General features: G+C 37.8%; 1 protein-coding gene across 1 annotated transcript; it reads right to left on the bottom strand.

The window, feature by feature from the left end:
* Positions 1-2,089: 2,089 nt before the first annotated feature.
* LOC149007540 (SUN domain-containing protein 2-like) lies at positions 2,090-16,199 on the bottom strand. The gene is made up of 2 exons (XM_089166315.1): positions 14,826-16,199; positions 2,090-2,764 (listed from the first exon to the last, which is right to left on the bottom strand). Exons 1-2 carry the CDS (start codon positions 15,891-15,893, stop codon positions 2,453-2,455), a joined length of 1,380 nt encoding a protein of 459 aa, XP_089022441.1. The 5' UTR covers positions 15,894-16,199; the 3' UTR covers positions 2,090-2,452.
* Between the last annotated feature and the right edge of the window lie 3,203 nt (positions 16,200-19,402).

Here is a 19,402-nt window from a genome sequence, read left to right as displayed (position 1 = left end):
ACAAACTTCATTGATTTAAGGAACCCTGTTTGCAAACATGACATCCTATTTTTCCTATCCCACGCTCTTTTAAAGTCTCACTAAATTAGTGAGACTTTATAGGAAAGTGAAGAATATGATAAATGTGGGACCCACATTTGCAACTTGCAACTTTTTCGTAAAATTCTTTCCTTTCATTTTCTATTCTCCCACCCCACTTCATATAAGTTCTACATGTTTTATTTTTCCCACATATTTTTATCTAGCAAACAAACGATGCCCATCATGTAAATGAAACGTATGATAAGATATTGTAATCAACGCTTACCTTATATCAGTAATAAAGGTTCCAATCGAACATTACACGTTTCCATCCCATCCTATTCACTTATTAATTTCCATTCACTCCTGTAAATGAAATGCATGAAGAGATATTATAATCCATCGCTTTCCCTCAACCAAAAAGGATTTTTTTTTTTTTTTTTTTTGGTACAAAGGGCTTATTAAGCTAGGGGATGGGAATATTAATATGCCTTAGCAAGAGTAGAACCCACGATCTCTTCACTAAGAGGTGTTGGTTTCACCACTAGAATAGATCTGCGTTGGCATATTGTAATCTAGTGCTTACCCTCCATCAATAAAGATTCCAATCTAACGTTGCACTTTCACAACCCATTCACCCATTAATTCCCGTTTACCGAAAAAAGAAAGCAAAAATAGAATAATAAGTTCATTACTCTCTCAATCATTAGTTTTACTATTCCCTCTAGTATTTTCAACATAACTATTTAGTTCCTAATTCATCTCTCTAGAAGATTGTAGCATAATCGAAGGAACTTTGGGGAATATAAACCACCATAAATGCAGAAACCCTAATTAGAGACATACAGTTATGATGATAGCCTAGAGTAACATGTGATGACACAAGAAATGAAGAAGATGAACAAAGTGGAGGGTAGAAGGTTAAGCTAAGCATGATATAAGGTGAAAGTCAAGTAAAGATGAATCTACAATTTTTGCCCTAAGGGCCTTTGTGCTCTTCGTGAAAAAAATCTAGCTTTTTCCTATTGGATGATAATACTAATATGGGATCTGTTCTTGGTTGTAAGTTGTTTTGATTTTGCACACGTGCAATTTATTGATATCTTTACCAACTTTTAATTTTTTCATCATAAAACCAATCATAGCAATGGGGGCCCACAGGCTAGTGGGAGGGGAGAATCGAAGTTGTGTGGAAATGTGTGGTAGAGATGGAGGTTCAAACCATGACTTCCTTGGACTCGTTGTTTTGACATAAGAGGTTGTCACCAGTGTGTTAGAAGCACATAATCTCTTTTCCAATTCATTATCAAGGTAGCTGACAAAATTTGGAGGAATTGTATTATAAATCCAAAAACACAAAAATAAAAAAAAAAAACCCCCCCCCCCCCCCCCCCCCCCCCCCCCCCCCCCCCCCCCCCCCCCCCCCCCCCCCCCCCCCCCAAAAAACCAAACAGATAATAAGATTAATGACTTGAAAATTGCTAGTTTTTTGCAAAAAAGAAAAACAATTTAAGCATTACATGGGTAGTGTAACAATCTCTCGATATGCATTTTCTGCAGATTTGATGACTTTGAGGGAAGCAACTTTGATGATATTGAAAGTTTATCAAGCTCCGTGGCATATTAGTCATCTCTTGGAAGAGATATGGAGCTTGAAGGAGCCTATTTGTCAATGTATCTTCGTGCATCAAGTCAGGAGCTGAAACAAGGAGCTGACTTTCTTGCAGAATACCTATACCTTATGAAGGCGATATCCAATTTGATCATGGTGATCTCCTTTCCACTCTCTTGAACATTCTTTAGAGTAATGCTAGTTGAAGGACCTATTAGGGATTGTAAATTTATGTATTATTTCATCATTTTTGTATACCACAAACTACTAATTTGGTCCATGGACCAATGAATTGTAAGATTTTGGCATATAATTTATCCAAACCCCTAGATTACAATGTTATGCGTGACAGAATCCTATATCTCGTTAGACACTCATTGAGAGAGCCCCTCCAAGAAGAGGATCCAAACTTTACAAGATTGTGTAAAAAAATTGCTGAACAGATTCATCATTGATGGCATTGAGAATGGCATAAAATTAACCGTTTGATAAAGACAAAAATATTTGATATGCACTTCTGGATTTGATAAAGACAAAAAAATTGCAGCTGCTTCAATTAGAAGATGTCATTGACTAGGGAGGCATAAATTAAAAATCTCTCTTGAGACAGGGATAACTGATGAACGTACAGACAGATTTACATTGTCAACAAAGGAATGTTCTACAGGTAGAAAAGAAAAAGGGAATTTCATGTTGCACAGAAGAGGAAAAAGCAATATTAAACAGAACCAATAACTACCCATAAAAATTAAAAAAAGGAAATCTAATATTACAAAATGGAGTGCAGACGAGAATTATGGTTGTGGGTGTAAGTCTTTCTCAGGAATGAGTAGTTGATGCCAAGACTGCGACAGATTCAGGTTCATAACCATGTACCCTCAAGCGATAGATGCATGTGTGGGATGGGCTTCCATGGTTGGATGTGAAGTCGAACCTGATCATGTTGATGGGTTGTCCTGAATAACTTGTCGAATCGACCTCAATAGTCTGTGCGTTGCTCTTCTCAAGGTCATAAGTGAACTCTGTCAGTAGAAACATCTCAGGTTCTATGGATGGATCACTATCGCGCTTTTGTAGCCACCCAGAAACCCGGCAATCCTTTGGGGCACTTGATCTGTCATAGGCAACACTCTGCAGGCCACAAGCAAAAACAAAGTGGCATCAGCATTATAAACATGGATTGGAAAATTCTTGCACTTTTGGGCCTCTTTTACTTTAAATATGAAATCAACATGGCAAACAACATCCATCAATGGTAACATACAGAACAAGACAGGCCATAACCTCAAACTCACCTTAAATTTTATTTTTATCTTGGTATGAAACAAAAAAATTTCCATTTTTGGGGGCTTTTTTTCTTTTTTCTTTGCCCCCCCCCCCCCCGGGTGCACACATGCATTGACCACAGGAGTGCATCATCTTGGGTGGCCACATATCCGCTTCGATATGAGCATGAGTGACTTTATATACTATCAAATTTTGGGGGACTGGTGTTAGAATTAACCGAGTTTATAAGCCATTACATGAGAGAGTAGTTTTGATGAAAATTGCACAATTGTGCACACAACATAAATTTGAGGGGCAGACCTAAGAGGACAAAAGGCCAATCACTTTGAACAAGGCATTAAGGACCCATACATATCTCCCACCCTTCCTCTAGTAATGTAAGTTTTCTTTGACCATAATTATCAGTTATTTGGTGACCTGGATCTTGAGTGATTTAGTTATTCAGTGGCCTGCAACCTTGGTCTGCACAGGTGTTTGCTGTCCTAGTATAACCACAGTTGTTTTTGTTGTTTAGGTAATTGAGGTCCTTGGTTAATTTCATAACAATGATTCCCACAAATAGCTGGGCAGTACAATATGCTTGGCAGAGTTCTAACCATTAGTGCTTCTGTGTACAACATCATTTCCAGAGTTCTTCTGTTGATTTTGTTCTAAGTTTGCTGTTGACTACTGCTGTTGTCAAAATCACTTCCCTTTTAGATTATAACAAGATGACAAGGCCCGCACTCCAGAAGGGACAAAAAGATCATGTTTGAATATGATTCAAATTTTTACTTGCACCACCATAATAGTTATTTTTGGATAAAATTTTAATTCTCAGTTCTAGCCAAGAGTTGGGATTGGAAATGGCAATCTTTGACTCCAATTCTACAAGACAAATCTTAAAGTCAGACCACAATGAGGACTGGCCAAGAGTTCAGGACAACAACAAACCAGCAGAAAAAGCATTCTACCAATTCTGTACTCAATTTTGGTGGGGGAATTCCGGTCTTTCCACACGTCTATTCCATGGTTGTCAAAGCGGTAAGGTGACCAAAGCAGTTGGGGCCTCCGCCTGGCAATAGGCGACAATGCAATGCCTAGGTGGCAATAAGGCAGCCAAAGCAGTTGGGTCAAATTTTTTCAATGCAACTATTATTAAACTACTTTTCAATACAACAACTTTTTCTATAATAAGCTAAATAAACATTGAATAATCACATTTATCCAAAAAAATAGATCTCATTATTCCAATTTTCAAGTCATTGTCCATTTACTGATTCATTGATTCTCGACGTTTATTATGGCTCATGCTTCACATTCTGTTGCCAACGGACATCATTTTGGGCCTCGGAATTCCTTTGCAGTTTAGGCCTCGAATTCAAAATGACTAAGTATTAAATTTTATAAACGGCTTTGTAGAATAAATTTTGATTTAAAAAACAAAATTAAGAAGAAAAAAAAACTATAAACAAAATGGCAAAAAAATGGCTGCTTTAGCATTTAGGCGGCAATAAGGCGCACAAGGCGACAAAGCGGTAGTTCCTAGGGAAAAAGTGGTAAAAAAACAGCACGTCAATTAAGTAGTTGGAAAACCGCCTAGGCGGACGCTTTGACAACCATAGTCTATTCAGCTCTTCTTCACTGCCTTCTTTTCCATTAATAATGTCCAATAAGTCTATTGGGCCACCTAAACTTTATTTTAGGCCATGCGTTGGTTCTATAGACCTCAGGTTTTTTACAGCTGGGCTGGCTTTATTGATGTAGTGAAAGTAGGGGATTGGTGTGGTACAATCCAACCTGATGGATCAACCCATTGAGTTATTACTTATATGCCCTAACATTCTCCTGTAAAGCACAATAAGATGAGCAGTGATTGACTTGGGGTTTGGGGGGGAGAGCTTGTAATGCTATTCTTGTGTATTTTGAGAGGTCCATTGTAATCTTCTTCTAAAGCACACGGCATTGGTGCATGAACCACATTAAATTTTTGTGTAATCTTTGATCTCCTTTTTCTTTCTTTTTTGTAATTGTTCACATTTCTTTGGATTGTTCCAAAAGTTTGATGCTGCTGAGGAATCCATACAAGTTTAATATCTGAAACCGTATTTCTTCACTTTTATTCTCTTCTTTGGCTTTTCTTCTTGCCAATAACATCTTCAACCATCACATGATATTCAAGAAGATCTTTGACAACAGTAAGATGAATTATCCCCAACCCCATTTCTTCTTGTAATCCTTTGGCTTCTCATAGCCTAAATCCCCTTTTTCCAATTTCAACTTTTTACAAACCCAAGCCACTAAAAACCCTCTACAACCTAGTTCCACCATCAAATTTCATTGGAGATCAACCCCAAAACCCCTCTAAAATATATTCTCCCCATTGCACAATCCATGCTGTTACCTAGATAACCATAAAAACCCTAGCTTCACTAAGGGGTTGTATGGTAATGCTGCTCCATTTCCATGTTCTTAGGTGAGAAACAGTTTTTCCTGTTTTTATGAATTTTCACTATCTCTAGGTGTTGAAATCATGTGTGGTTTCACGGGGGGGGGGGAAAAAACGTTTCTGTAACAAAACAAACAAATGAAACACGAAAGAAACTTTTGAGTTTTTGGGTATCACAATAGGAGATTATATTCTAATGTCAAAAGGACAAGAATGCCATCTACCTTTTCAAGAAAAGCTTTTTTTTTTGTGAGAAACACCAATTTGGTGTTTTTTCATAGTGGGCTCAAAACTGTGGCAAAGTCCCGGTTTGTTTCAAAAATGGGAGGGGAAAAAGAAAGGAAACAAACCGAATTGCCAATACATATTTTGGACTATTTCTGTTCCAAAATGCAGAAAAACGCAAGAAACAAGAAACAAGGACGTTACCATACAACATGTAAAACTAAATATTCAAGAAACAACCTTCCCACCATAGAATACGCATCACAGCCTCCAGAATACTTGGACCAGATCCCCAGCCCTAATTCCAACTTTAAATCTCAAATTTCCATCATCTTCTCCTTTTAAAACCCAAAACCCTAACCTTTATTTGCTGAAAACCTCAAATTCAGCATTCAAGCTGCTTTCACAATAGCCCAAACCTTCACTTACAGCTTCCACATCACCAACTTCACTAAATCCAGTAATTAAATGCTGGTTGTGACAAAAGATAACCCTCAAATCAACCTAGCCCCTAATTCTAGTCCTACCAAACTTGAGTGTGCACTACAGCTTCTGGTTTGCTGGTTTTTGGGTGACTTGATTGACCCTGGGCCTGCATCAGCCTAAATTGCAAAAAAATGCTAAATTGCATCCAAATGCAATTATCCAATTCTCAAAATTGGACCAAGAATTGCAACTCTAAAAATTACCTAGAATTTGCAGAAGTGAGAGAGCTGTATCTAGTAGTGATCACAAGCGGCAGGCCCAAAGGAGTGACTATACTTGCACCTCATCCATGGAACACACATGAGCAATAACTTTTAGAAAATCTCATTCTCCAAGAGAAAAGGTGGTTCCTCGAGATCCTGAGGCTCTTCTTTCCAAAGTGCCCTTGTCTCGCAACTGGCATCTTAGCCCCTTTTCACCAACAGTGAGTCACCCAAAAAATTGACACATATCTGTAAGTCCATATGTACCTGGAGAAACAAGCCCCACAGCCAGCCTAGGAAGGTTGTGGGATCCTACTGTTGTGACAGGCAGCCTGGTTTTATGAAGTGTTGTGTCTTTGTTGGTTCAGTGAAGCATCACATTACACACCTGGCATAGTTTAATTCCTATTTTCTGTTTTTCAAAGTATCTTTTATTTCATCTGAAATCAGACACTATGTTGATGTTTACAGAAAGTTTCTATTTTAGTGGTTGGTTTTTACTTAATAGTTTCTACTTTTTTCTATTTTTGGGACTTCCAATTTCTAGCAAAGAATTAGCCATGCTAAAAATAAACCCTTTCATTGCAATAGAAAAACAGACATATATAAAAACTAAAGTTGTAGTGCAGGGTTCCATTGCTTATGGAGTAATCCATGTTCAACAGCTGAACTAGAGGCAGAGATAGCCATCCCTTACTGCCCCTCAAATCCCCCCTCTTATCTTTATTTATTTTTCTTCTTGTATTTTCTCTTCTCCTTCACTTGAATTTGATTCTCCTTGAGTACTTTGTTTGTGACTGCAACTGTGAAAGCATCTGTTCTATTTTTCTTCCAACCAAATTAAGTCACCACTGTTACTGTTTGTCTGCACCAATTCATGGTCCTCAGTTAATTCCAGAGGCCGCTATTCTATTACCCGGTGATTGGTACCTACTGCCATTCCTGCAATTTAGTCTTGCTGCAGCAACTCATTAAGCATAACTCAGCAACCCTTAGTCAGAATTGATTGAGATTTGGAGGGTTTTCTACTGTTGCTTGCACCTTCATCCGATCCCAGTTTCAGCCCTTAGCCCCTTACTGTTGGCTGGTTGCTTCACAATACTACATCCCAGTTTACCCTCAAAATTTGGTGCTTTGACCTGAACCTGGGTTTCCCTAGTGGAGTTACTTGGAGCTTGAACAACATATTTAGGACTGTTACTTCACAGTCTGACATTAAAAAAAAGTATCCAACCAATTGGCAAGGTAATTTCCAGATCCCATAAACCTCACATGAATTCAAACCCATTGAATCTTCTGATAAAATTAATCAGGATCCATTCAGGTAAAAAACAATATGTGCTTTCACGGCATCTAAGTGACCCAAGGCATTGACAAAGGTTCAAAAGCAAGGTGACACCAACAACATGATCGATGATGTAGCTATAGATTGAAAATATTTAACTAGGGGACGCTTTCCCAAGATTTTATACAGAACCAAACCTGAATTTTGGAGTTAGGGAAGACTCATAGTAGAATTAGGACTGAAGAGTAAAAGAGTAATTTCAGAAAATCGGCTAGGTGGGTGGATCTGAAATTTGAATCAAGTTTCTCTTATGATTAGAGGAAGATTCAATTAAGATTTCAGCAGGTTTCAATGGATAGATTTGGCTTGGCAGAATTCTCATGAGCAACATATGTGACTCCCTAGAAACGCATTTAGCATTGGTAACAAATCTATCTATCTATAGGCATCTTATATTTGGTAACCAACTATTAGCCTTATTAGTAACAAACTTATCATACACTGGTTTCTTGCAGAATACGGAGCTTACAATCAATGGAATTTTTCACAGGTGCAGAAATTCGAGATACCTTACAATTAACTACAATGTTCCTATTAAATTAAAACTTCGCTAAAATTCAATATCAAAAGTACGGATAGTAATTTTAAACATTTTTTTATTAGATGATTACAAAGACAACATATAGGATGGACACTAGAATCCAACTCCCACAAAACATGACGTAACAATCAAAATATATTAAAGAAAAAACCTAAATTATAAATTTATGGTTATATATGGTTATATATTAAAAAATGTGTGAAATTTGATCTTAACACTAAAAGGAATTCTGGGTTCATGATGGGTTTAGCTCAACAGACGAAGCTTGTGAGATGGACTCCTCTTTAGCAAACAAGAAAGACAAAGAAGGACAAGCAGAGAACTGCATCTCATCTTCTTTACCACATTGCAAAATGATATGCTCTATAACATCTTAACTCATGTGGCTCTTGATGAACTTGTCCGGCAATGCAGATGGGTTTCTAGAGATTGGAATGCCCTCAAGTACGACTCCAGAATAAAATCTGTCTTAAGGTTTCATTATTCAGAATCTCAAGAAACATAAATTCACACCAACTTCATCTCTGTCGCAAACTCTCCACCTTTGATCTCTCTCAAATTTATATCCCCCACAGACTTCAAAGTTGAAGCCTCCTACAATGTGGCACAAGGGTTGATTTGCTGCATGAGTGAAATCTATTCACCCTACCGAGGAAATATTTCTTCTTTGAATGAATTCTTCCTCATCTTTATCCCTAGATTTTCTACTAAAGAGAATTCTACATTTACATCCCTCAAATTGGGGCTAAACTAAGGTGTGGTCCCTATTACCCCATATATTATGTTCGGGTCCCCTCTCAAACGAACACTCCAAGGGTGTTAACGTCAGAGGGGAAAATAACCATATTACCCACAACTAATTAAAAATAAATGAAATTACCAGTATACCCTTACTCATACTATTGAAATTACAAGTATACCCCCATACCATATTCTTAAAGAACCATCCAAGTGGGTGAAGGGATCCCAGAAATCACCCACCACCTTTCTTTGCTCTTCTTCCTCCTCATGCAACCGTACCAGCCCCCACCATCTACAACCTCCCTCTCTCTTTTTCTTCGTTCCTTACCACTGGTTTATCCAGAAAAAAAAAATCAGGGTTTTAATTTCTCAATTGGAATTTCTTTGCTGCCCTCCATGAATCCAAGGAACCATATGAAGAAGTGACTTAAAGATTTTCATGGGATGGAAGATCCGCTTTCAGTTCATCCTTCGTTCATCCATCCGCTCCACCTCAACCTCCAGAAATAGAGAACAGGAAGGCTGCACTCCTCTGTTGGCAACTAATTGTAACCCTCTATAATGGAGCAAGTAGATGTGCTAGGCTTACTGCCTTTTATTGAGAGGTTAGTAGAAGTCGGAAAGAGAGTCAAAAACCCAATCTTTACCAAAGTGAATTTCATAGATTTATCTAGTTATTAATAGAACAAAAGTCGGGCCTTGAGTATTGGGTGGTTCCCCCCCCCCCCGGGGCAGTGGTGGGTGGTTCCCGACAAGGCAAAGGCAGAATACCTCAGACATCTATACGCTTCTTTGAGAATAGGGTATGGGGGGTTATAATTGTAATTTTAGGATTAGGGCTAAACTTTGAAAATAGGGTTTAAATTAAGGGCATTTCATACATTTTAAAGGGATAATTTGGTCATATTATGAACTTAATTTGAATTTCATTACTGGTTTCAAGTGGACTTTAATGGAGGGGACCCAAAGATAATATATGGGGTAAATAAGGACCACACTCTTGTTTCGCCCCAATTTAAGGGATGCAAATGAGAAATTCACTCTACTAAAGTATTTTACTTAATTGAAATTCTATTGTTTTTTATAAGGTAAAGGTTTTGGTTGGTTGTTATGGTTAATGTGTGTTTTTGGTTTAGAGTTCACTAAGTTCGTATAATCGATTCTATCTGCAACCGGGTTGGGAAGCTAGTATTCAGTGCTATTGTCCATCACCTTTGGTGGGAATACAATCTTCGAAGATGGAATTCCAAATCCCGCTCTCTAGACTTGATTTGAAGTGCCATCTATTTTGATCTTTTGCTAAACTCCTTTCTATTCCCCATCCCCCGGTTACTGATACCCCAAGAAACAGGCTCATTGTTGTTACCTAAGGTCTTAGTTCTTCAAAGTTCCTTCCTGCCTCCTGTTTGGCAGCCCCCCCCCCCTCTCCTTTGTACATGTGTCATGGACGATGTGTTACGAGTATTACGACCATGGAAGTTACCTCTCATACTCTATTGTCTCTAGGGCATAATGTACTCGTCCATGGTTCTTGCATGGGTTAACCTTTGGAGGAGAATCAAAATCAATATTTGCTTTTGATGTTAACAAATAGAAACTGAAAGTTATTTGCATAGGCATTAGAAGTGAAGGACAGAAAAGTCATGAATTCTGAATTTGGAATATAATTGACAAATTGTGAGGGATGTCTTGGGTTGCCATACATCAGACAATTATCAACGACAGAGCTTTGGCTGATGAAGGATTATATAAAAGAGACATGGAAAAAAATAAAATACAAGGGCATGCTTGGAACCACCAAACCAAATTTTGGAAGGGTATTTCTCACTATTGACACTGGATACCATGCATAGAATATCAGTGATGGCTTCTAATGAGCTGAATTGGTACAATTCCAGCACTGGAGTTTCTACCAAGATGATGGAAGTTCAAAAACCACCTATCGGTTCTATTTATCCATTACTTAATTCTGATTGTATGCTTGGTAATCTAGGGCCAAATAGGTTAAGTGATACAGATTACAACAGCTATTTGGCCTCTGGATATGTTTTTCAGAATGAAGTACACAGATTTACACAATTTATTTGTGTTAAGGTAACCAATTATTGGGCATATAACTAACTACCAACTTATCTTAAATTGGTTTTATGCAGAAAATGGAACTTACAATCAATGAACTATTTTAGACATCTCTTTTATTAACTACAATTTTTCCTATTAATGGAAACTTTTGTAAAATTGAATATCAAAATTACGGATAGTAATTTTTATCCATAATTTTGGACATCATTTGATCCAGAAGTTTATGAGAACAACATATAGGATTGACACTATAGAATACAACTCCAGCAAAACATGACATAAAAATCAAAATATATAAATTTTTCAAAATAAAACATTTATGTTTGAAAACACATAACACGTGCATTTGCATGTCATGGATTGAGAGTTGAGAAGGTTGTATATGGGCTGTGGTTCATTTACAACGAATTCTGATGGTTGAATTAGGCTATGAATGGGTTTTAATGACAAGGAACAAGGGTTATGGAAAAACAACAAAAGAGGAAAAACAAAGGTAGTTGGGTATTCGGGTTTAGAGGATTAAAAGAAGAAAGAATTTGGCAGGGGATACATTAACTTACTACTGTCAAAAATCTTCTAGAACAACAGCCTCAATGATTGAAGATGTTCTTGCAGGAAGAGAACAGAAGAAATAAGAATTGGGAAAGCATTCCTGTTTGCAATGCTCACCAGCGCCAAAGTCTAATTAAAAAATTATACTATTTAATCAAATCATCTTTAATTGATGGGGGATTATGGGTTACATTGCATATATAGAGATCTTCTAATATTCCTACTTTGACTCACAAAAGGGTTTCCCAATTACTCCAGAGGACTCCTATTCAAAAACGCTATCAGCATCCCAAATTGAACTGCCACGTTAAATAATAAAGGAAATAAACTCAAAATAGGACTCTAACTTAACCAATGAAATAAATCCCGTTTTCCTCCACAACATCACAAGCCGAATACATAAATGATCTAATCCAAGTGTTATTCCCAAGGAAAAAGCTAAATTTGGTAATGTATCTGCATCAATCAAGGTGACCAAGGTGCCTAATGTAAAGCTAAGATCAAGGGTGTCTTAGCCCCACATAATCCACAATAGAGAAACAGAAAACAATCAGTTTAGAGTCAGAGCCACCAATACTCAAAAGTACGATCAGCACTAGTTTAATTGAAGATCTTGTGGCAGTGAACAACTGTCCTAAATTGCATTTAATTCCAACGGTTGGATTGAGAGGTATAGAGGCGGACTGAAAATAGAAACTTAAGGTCTGCTGGCTGAATAAGGAGAAGGATGGATTTTTTTTCTTTCTTCTTGGGTAACATAAAAAATGTATACTAGATTTAAGAAAGGGTGCATTTGGGGGGGGGGGGGGGGGGGAAGGAGGATTCAATCAACTAAATTTTCAGTTACACATCTGGTTAGATTGGAGGAGCAGCAACAGGCTTCTAACAGTCACTTAGGATTGAAATATATCTACTTTGATGTTCTCAACAGCAAAAGCAACTCCAAGTGATAGCAGTAGGTTTGAACAAGAGAATAGAGGGAGGTAGGTGGATTTAGCTCTTAGGCTCCTTCAGCCCTAGGTGTTTTAACTCTCACAGAAAAGGCTAAGATCAATGATGACTTAGCCCCATTTAGCCCACAAATCAGGAAAACAAAAAAAGAATTAAGACAGAAATATAAGTCTAGGGTGTACGGCCAAAACAGACTGCAGAAATTCGATCAGGCACATCATTCAAGTGAGATGCCAGGCATCAAATATAACAGAACAGTTTGAATAGAAGACGTTCTTAATTGATGGTCTCAACAGTAGTAGCAACTCAAAAATTGAAGTAGTAGGCTTCGAACAAGAGAATAGATGATGAGGATATTGAAATTAGAAATTACCAAGCTTTATCATTCAGCCATATGTATGAAGACTAAAAGTCTAAGAAAGAATCTAACTTTCACATACTTAGGAAATAGCTAGAAAAGAAACTAAATAAAGTCTTCAGTCTTCCAAAGCTATAGACCCCACAAATCTTCAAAAAGTGCTTTCAGAATAAGACAGCGATTGCCTATGACACTGTTCACATGAACAATAACGTGAACAGTGTTTTGGCCTTCTAGAAGTCCAGCTAAGCATCTAGTGGGTCCTATGGCCAAGGGGTCAGTTAAAAAATGTACCAACTCTATTCGTCTTAACTTCTCTAATGTATTTCTTGCCATAAAAGCTTAACATCTATATCAGCTCCCTTCCCCCCCCCCCCCCTCTTCTTGATAAAAAATTTGCTCTCGGATTCTGCAGAGTAGGTCTGATCTTCAAGTTGATCAAGTCTCTTCAATTTGTAGAAATAATCAGATAGTGCATTAAACATATGAATATAATCTAGAAGATGTGAAGTTCTCTTCCAAGTACTTAGGTGGAATAACAATTTCCACGTGTTCAACTTTCACATCATTAGTTGTATCAAATGGTCTACAACCCCTTCAAAGTCAAGTTCATCAAACTCTTCCATGTCAATCATGGTCTTTCTAATGGCTTCTTCGACTACTTCATCAAATACATTGCCCACAGCTGCAACTTTGTTGACTTCGAATTCTACAATGCAACCCTCAGTATTTGAAATATCAACAGTTGACTCTTCAATTGTGACACAGATTGTTGGAGTTTCAATAATAACATCATAGATGTCATCATTATGACATATTCACACTCTTCTTAAAGGGCAGCATCATTATTGATCAGGGCCCAAGGCACTAAATTTGGGGCCTATCTGCTTATATTTATGCATAGAGTGAGTGGACTTCCTTTGATGGGTCCCCCAGCAGGTTAATTAGATTCAGTCACCACTGCCCGCATCAGGACCTTATAATGCATGCTGAGATTTCAATGTTAGGATATGGCACCCATTGGGATCCATCTTATGCCCCTGTACACACGGTGTGTCAAGTTTGAAACTTGCTTCCTAAAAGTGAAGACAAAGCTATACAGTGGACCTAACATTTAGTTAATTAAGATTTGCTTATTCCTTGTGCCCATCTGGACCCCTGATGTCAAACAGTCTTCAGTCCGCTACAAGACCTACCCAGAAACCAACCATTCAGAAGTTTCTGTTTCAGTTTGACCGGGTTTCTTATCATTTTGTAATAAGACTCTTATTGGGGATGGTCTCAAAATTTTCCCCCCTTCCTGAGTTTGATCAATTTGGATCCATTTTATGCTCTTTTACAGAGGGTTATCACTACTCAATGGACCTATAATTTAGTTAAGTAAGGGTTTCTTATTCTTTGAATGCTTCCTGGAGCCCAGGACTAAGGAAGTGCCAAAAAGTAGGTCTGGGCCAGTTTTGGTCTATCACTAGGCCAACCAGAAACCAACATTCATGAAACATGCAGTTTAGTTCGGTCTGGTTCTTATCAGTTTGTGATCGGACTCCTATTGGGTTCCGCTGAGTTGTTCTGATCTTTTATCAGCTTAAAATCAGGCTCCTATTGGGTTCAGTTGAGTACATTGCAAAATAATAATAACACCATATGAGCAAAATATTTGAGTCAATCAAGTTAGTACATTGCAAAATCAAGTTCTCTTACCAGTTGAATACTCATCAAAGAGGCACAGTATAGGCACACATGCCCTAACTCATGGGATCAACATTTGACTCACAGGATTTCCACAACAAGATTATTGCAAAAAGGTTGTTTTGCTACCATGTTACTGAATTAATGAGTAACAAAACTAGAAATTCAAACATCCATTATTGTATGCAACTCAAGAAATTCAAACTTTGTTATTTTCCATGTATATCCGGGAAAAGCAGCATATATAGATTTCAAATGACCATTTACTGTAATTTAAGTAGAAGACTCATAAGAGAAACATCACCTTAGCAATATGTTCAAGTGTAATGGCCTCAGGCACAATCGTAGATCTCAGCCTGATCACAACCCATCCACTGCTTCCTGACAGAGGAAAACACTGCCCAGGCTCTCCAAAACTTGGCTGTAACATCTTATGCACATCACTATGAACCCCAATTTGCCCAGTAGTTGCAGCAAACCAACCCAAGCGCTTTCCAGGGTAGTAGGGGTTTGAATGCTTAACCACCCTGCCGCCACCAGAGGCCAATGCATAGTCTACCCTTCCAAGCCCATCAGCTGCATGCTTTTCAATCTCGTTTGAGACAATGTCTCTAGCCAAGGCCTTAATGTCATCCAAACTCCAATCTTTATCACTCCTTTCAGGGATGGTGTTCTTCTTCAACTCATCTGAAAACCGCTTAAAGTCTTCCTTGGTAATGACACCAGCAGCTATCAACTCGCCCAAGGAACTGTCAATTCCATCAGTCCGATCCGCCAGTTTCTTCATTTCGTTCTCAAGAAACACTCCTTTATCTTCAACTTTCGTCAACTTTCTATCCACAACCTCAACCTGAACCTGCATCATTTTAGTCGTCGTCTTCACAAACCTCTCAACCTCTGAAATCCGCCCTTCAAAATCTGTCAACCCAACTCTACCAACAGCACTTTCCTCAGAGTTATAACCTTTCCAGACCAATTGGGCAAGAACTAAAACAACAAGAAGAGACAAAAGGTTCCAAATCAAACTACTAAAACCTCTCTGCCACCACTGCTTCTCCGGCTTCGAGCCCACTTTCCCGGTACGCTGAGGCGAAATGGTAGAATCAATAATTTTCTTCTTCTTCTGCAACAAATCTTTGGGTCTCTCAAGACCAGTCTCACCCCTCATCAAATGACTTAAATCTTTCCTTGCAGACACCTTCTCACCCCCACCTACTTCAGAAACTCCATCTTCCCCACCCATTTTGAAACTGGATCTCTTCTCTGTAACGACGACAGCCCTCCTCCTCGCATTTGGCTTAGAATCCAAAGCCAACGAAGGGTTACCGTTGACCGCCGGATTTGCATTGATCGGGACGGTCGAAGCAGACATCGTTTCACTCGAAAGCCTTACCCTGTGGCTACAACTTTGGGAACCACTAAAACCCAGAATTCAAAAATAAAAACCCTACAATAATTCAAAGTCGTGATAAAATACTTCGGCAGCAACAGTTGACTGGAGTAGCCAATACCAGAAGAGGGAGCGATCGAAAACCAGAGACAGGGAGAGAAAACTGCTCTGCTTGAGATTTCCGAACGATGGTACAAGTGTAAATCGTGTGAAGAAAAAGAAAGTACATCTATTAACAAGTTTAAGTTTTCCACCGTGTTGGCGTAAGACAACCTAAGTCGAGGTGTTTTGTTTCTGGTTAGAGTCTCATTGGAAATTTCTAGTTAGAGTCTCAGTGTTTTCCAATGAATTTTCTTTTTCTTTTAGGGACACATTTTCCAATGATGGAGGAAATTAAATAGAAATTTTACCCAAAAAAAGAGAGGAAATTATAAAGAAATATAAAACTTTATGTGTGAATTCTCTTATTAGTCAAGCCTAAATTGTGTTGGGTCCTCTTTAGAAAAAATTACACATCTAGGTTTAGGGGTCTCTAACACTATGATTAATTTATAGTTGAATTAAATTCTAAAAGTTAGCTGCCCGAAAAAAAAAAAAATCTAAAAGTTAAAGATCAAAATGTCCCCTTAACAATTAATAAAATAATTTTATAAATTTCCCCATGTACCTTTCATGTAGGAAGGTGATATTGTGAATGTATTCTTCTTCCTTTATCCTGTGGAAAATCACTCCCCACCGGCCCCTATCATAAACCACCTACCAAAAAACAAAAACCGCCACTGTTGCTAAACACATCTAGTTCTACAACCACAGTCACCCCCAAGGTTGTATCCACCACACATTTGCCACCACAACTATATCATCCGCCATCATCTTCATTTTTTTTTTTTTTTGTAGAAAACACAACTATATTGATGGAGACACAGGCTCTGACTGAGGAACAGACTCCTTCAGCCAGGCAGTGGAATTTTGCCAAACCAGTGCAGTCTCAAGCATTAGGGCTTCCTGGGCCAAGGAATGAGCCACAGAATTGGTTTCTCTTGGAGTAAAACAAAAAACACATGAAAGGGGGGGCTGCTGCCAGGTATCTAATATCATATATCACATTTTGAAGCTGAATTGGGATAGGGATATTTGGGTGTAAGAGTAGCCTCACCACTGAAAGACAATCAGACTCCAAGATTACATGAAGCCATCCTTCTTCAATAGCTAACCAGAGCCCTTGTCTAATCCCCATTGCCTCACCAACCGCAGCTTCACCAAACATTGCTGGAATTGATTTTGCCACTAGTGGATTTCCATTCCAATCTCGTGCTACAATGCCTATACCACTTGTTGTCCTATTTGCCCGTAGTGCAGCATCAGAATTGATCTTGATCACTCCTCTTAGAGGTGGCTGCCAACATATGGTGTTATGATAGTTTGGACATGGATGGGACTGAGATACTGAACTCAAACCTGTGTTGCTTCTTGCAGTAGAATTCTGAACTTCTATATATTCCTGGGCAGCATGTGAAGCCAGCTGAATAACCTCCTTTGGAGTCCATCGACCTGTTGTATATTGATTGACGTTGCGTGCCCTCTAGAGATACCACACAATGAAACCTATATGGGCTTCCAATGCTGTATATCATCCGCCATCATCACGACATCCATAATCATTGATACCACCACCAAATTTTTCTATTTTCCTAACTGTACATTTACGGGACCCATTTCACAACCCACATCGATTTGCTCCTCTTTTACTCTTGATCTTCCTCTTGAACTCATCAATCTCTACTTAGGCAAAATCCTAAAGTTGCATTCGTTTGCAGGAATATAGTGGGGTGGACAAAAAGGGGTGGGAAACTTGTATTTTTTTTTTCCACAAAATTCTAAGCTATGGTCAGTTTGGATACCTAAGGTGGGAAAATGACAGACAATTCTTGCCACCGTGGAATTCTTGTCGGGGCTTGTTTTTCCCACCCCATTGCCTTCTCAAACTCCCATGATTTTGATGGGGGGTTTCGAGGGGAAACGAGGGAAAGTTGGCGAAGGCACAACAACTTTCACTTGGTGGGAGTTCTGAACGGGTGAGTCTTCTTTTTCTTCCACTCCTTTTTTCTACTGTCGTCTTCATCTTCTCTCCTATTTCTACTGTATTTTTCATCTTCTGTTGAGTTGATATTCTGAAGTTGGCAAGCAGGATCCAATCTCAGAAATGGGTGCCTTTATGCTTGACGGAGAGAACTAGAAATAATTTTGGTTATTGTTATTCTAGGTTGGGCTTTAGAAATGTAATAAAAGACATGGCTTTCTTGCTTCAGCATGTGTTTTTTTTACCGTTTTCTTCTCTTCTATTCCTTTTTCTGAAAATCGACTTTTTTTCTTCATCTTCAACTCCATTTTCTCTTTTCTAGATTTCGATTCTTATTTTTTCATCTTCAACTATGTTTTCCTCAAATTGGATTCTAATTTTTGCCTCTCCAGTTTTAGGGATTTCATTTTTTTGCCAAACCTAGGTCTTGAGATAATTTGGTTTCTTATTTTTCTTCATGTTCAACTCCATTTTTTCTTTCCCATCAATTCTTAATTTTTTTTTTCATCTTCAACTTCGTTTTCTTCATATTAGATTCCATTGTTTTGCCTCTAGTTTTAATGTGCTAGATATTTTTTCCCCATTTTTTGTTTTGGACATAGGGATTTCATTTTTTGCCAACGTAGGTTATGAGATAATGAAATGGTTTCTTATTTTTCTTCATCTTTAACCTCATTTTCTCTTCTCCATCGATTTTTATTTTTCTTCATCTTCCACTATTTTCTTATTCCTTTTTTTTTTTTTTTTGCCTCTCCAGTTTTAATGTGTGAGAGATTTTGTTTCTCCATTTTTGTTTTAAATGTGGGGATTTAACGTAGGTCCTGAGACGATTTAATATTTGGATTCTTATTTTGCTTCATCTTCAACTTGATTTTTTTTCTGTCCATCGATTCTTCTTCATCTTCCACTTTGTTTTCTTCATATTGGATTCCATTTTTTTGCAGTCCAATTTTAATATGCAAGAGATTTGTTTCTCCATTTTTTGTTTTGGACATTGGGATATCATTTTTGCCAAACGTAAGTCCTAAGATGATAAATATTTGGTTTAAAAAATTGATTTGATTAACTGGTCTCTTAGCAATTGTTCCATTTTTTTCATCTTCGATTTCCTATTTTTATTTATTGATTGTGATTTAGTCACTAGATTGTTTTTTTGATGGAAACAATCTCATATCACACACTTATAAGAAGTGTAGGTTTATCTTTTTTTTTTACTAAAATGTAGGTTTTTCTTTTGTTTCTTATTTTACATTTATTGTTTAATCTAACAATGGTTTGGGTTCCTTGTTTAATTTGCAGTTTTTTAGCGTCAACTTCTGAAGTTGAAAAATAAGTAAAAAGTGTTTTTCTTGTTGTTTCATTTTGTGGCTATCGTTTGTTCCTTAAATTTTCACTTCTTACAAGAAAATGG

This window comes from Hakea prostrata, chromosome 8 (assembly GCF_041222555.1).
Source record: "Hakea prostrata isolate BN-2017 chromosome 8, UWA_Hpros_2, whole genome shotgun sequence".
NCBI classification, from domain to species: domain Eukaryota; kingdom Viridiplantae; phylum Streptophyta; class Magnoliopsida; order Proteales; family Proteaceae; genus Hakea; species Hakea prostrata.
Note: the sequence above shows the minus strand (reverse complement) of the source record. Positions and strands in the feature narration are given on the sequence as shown.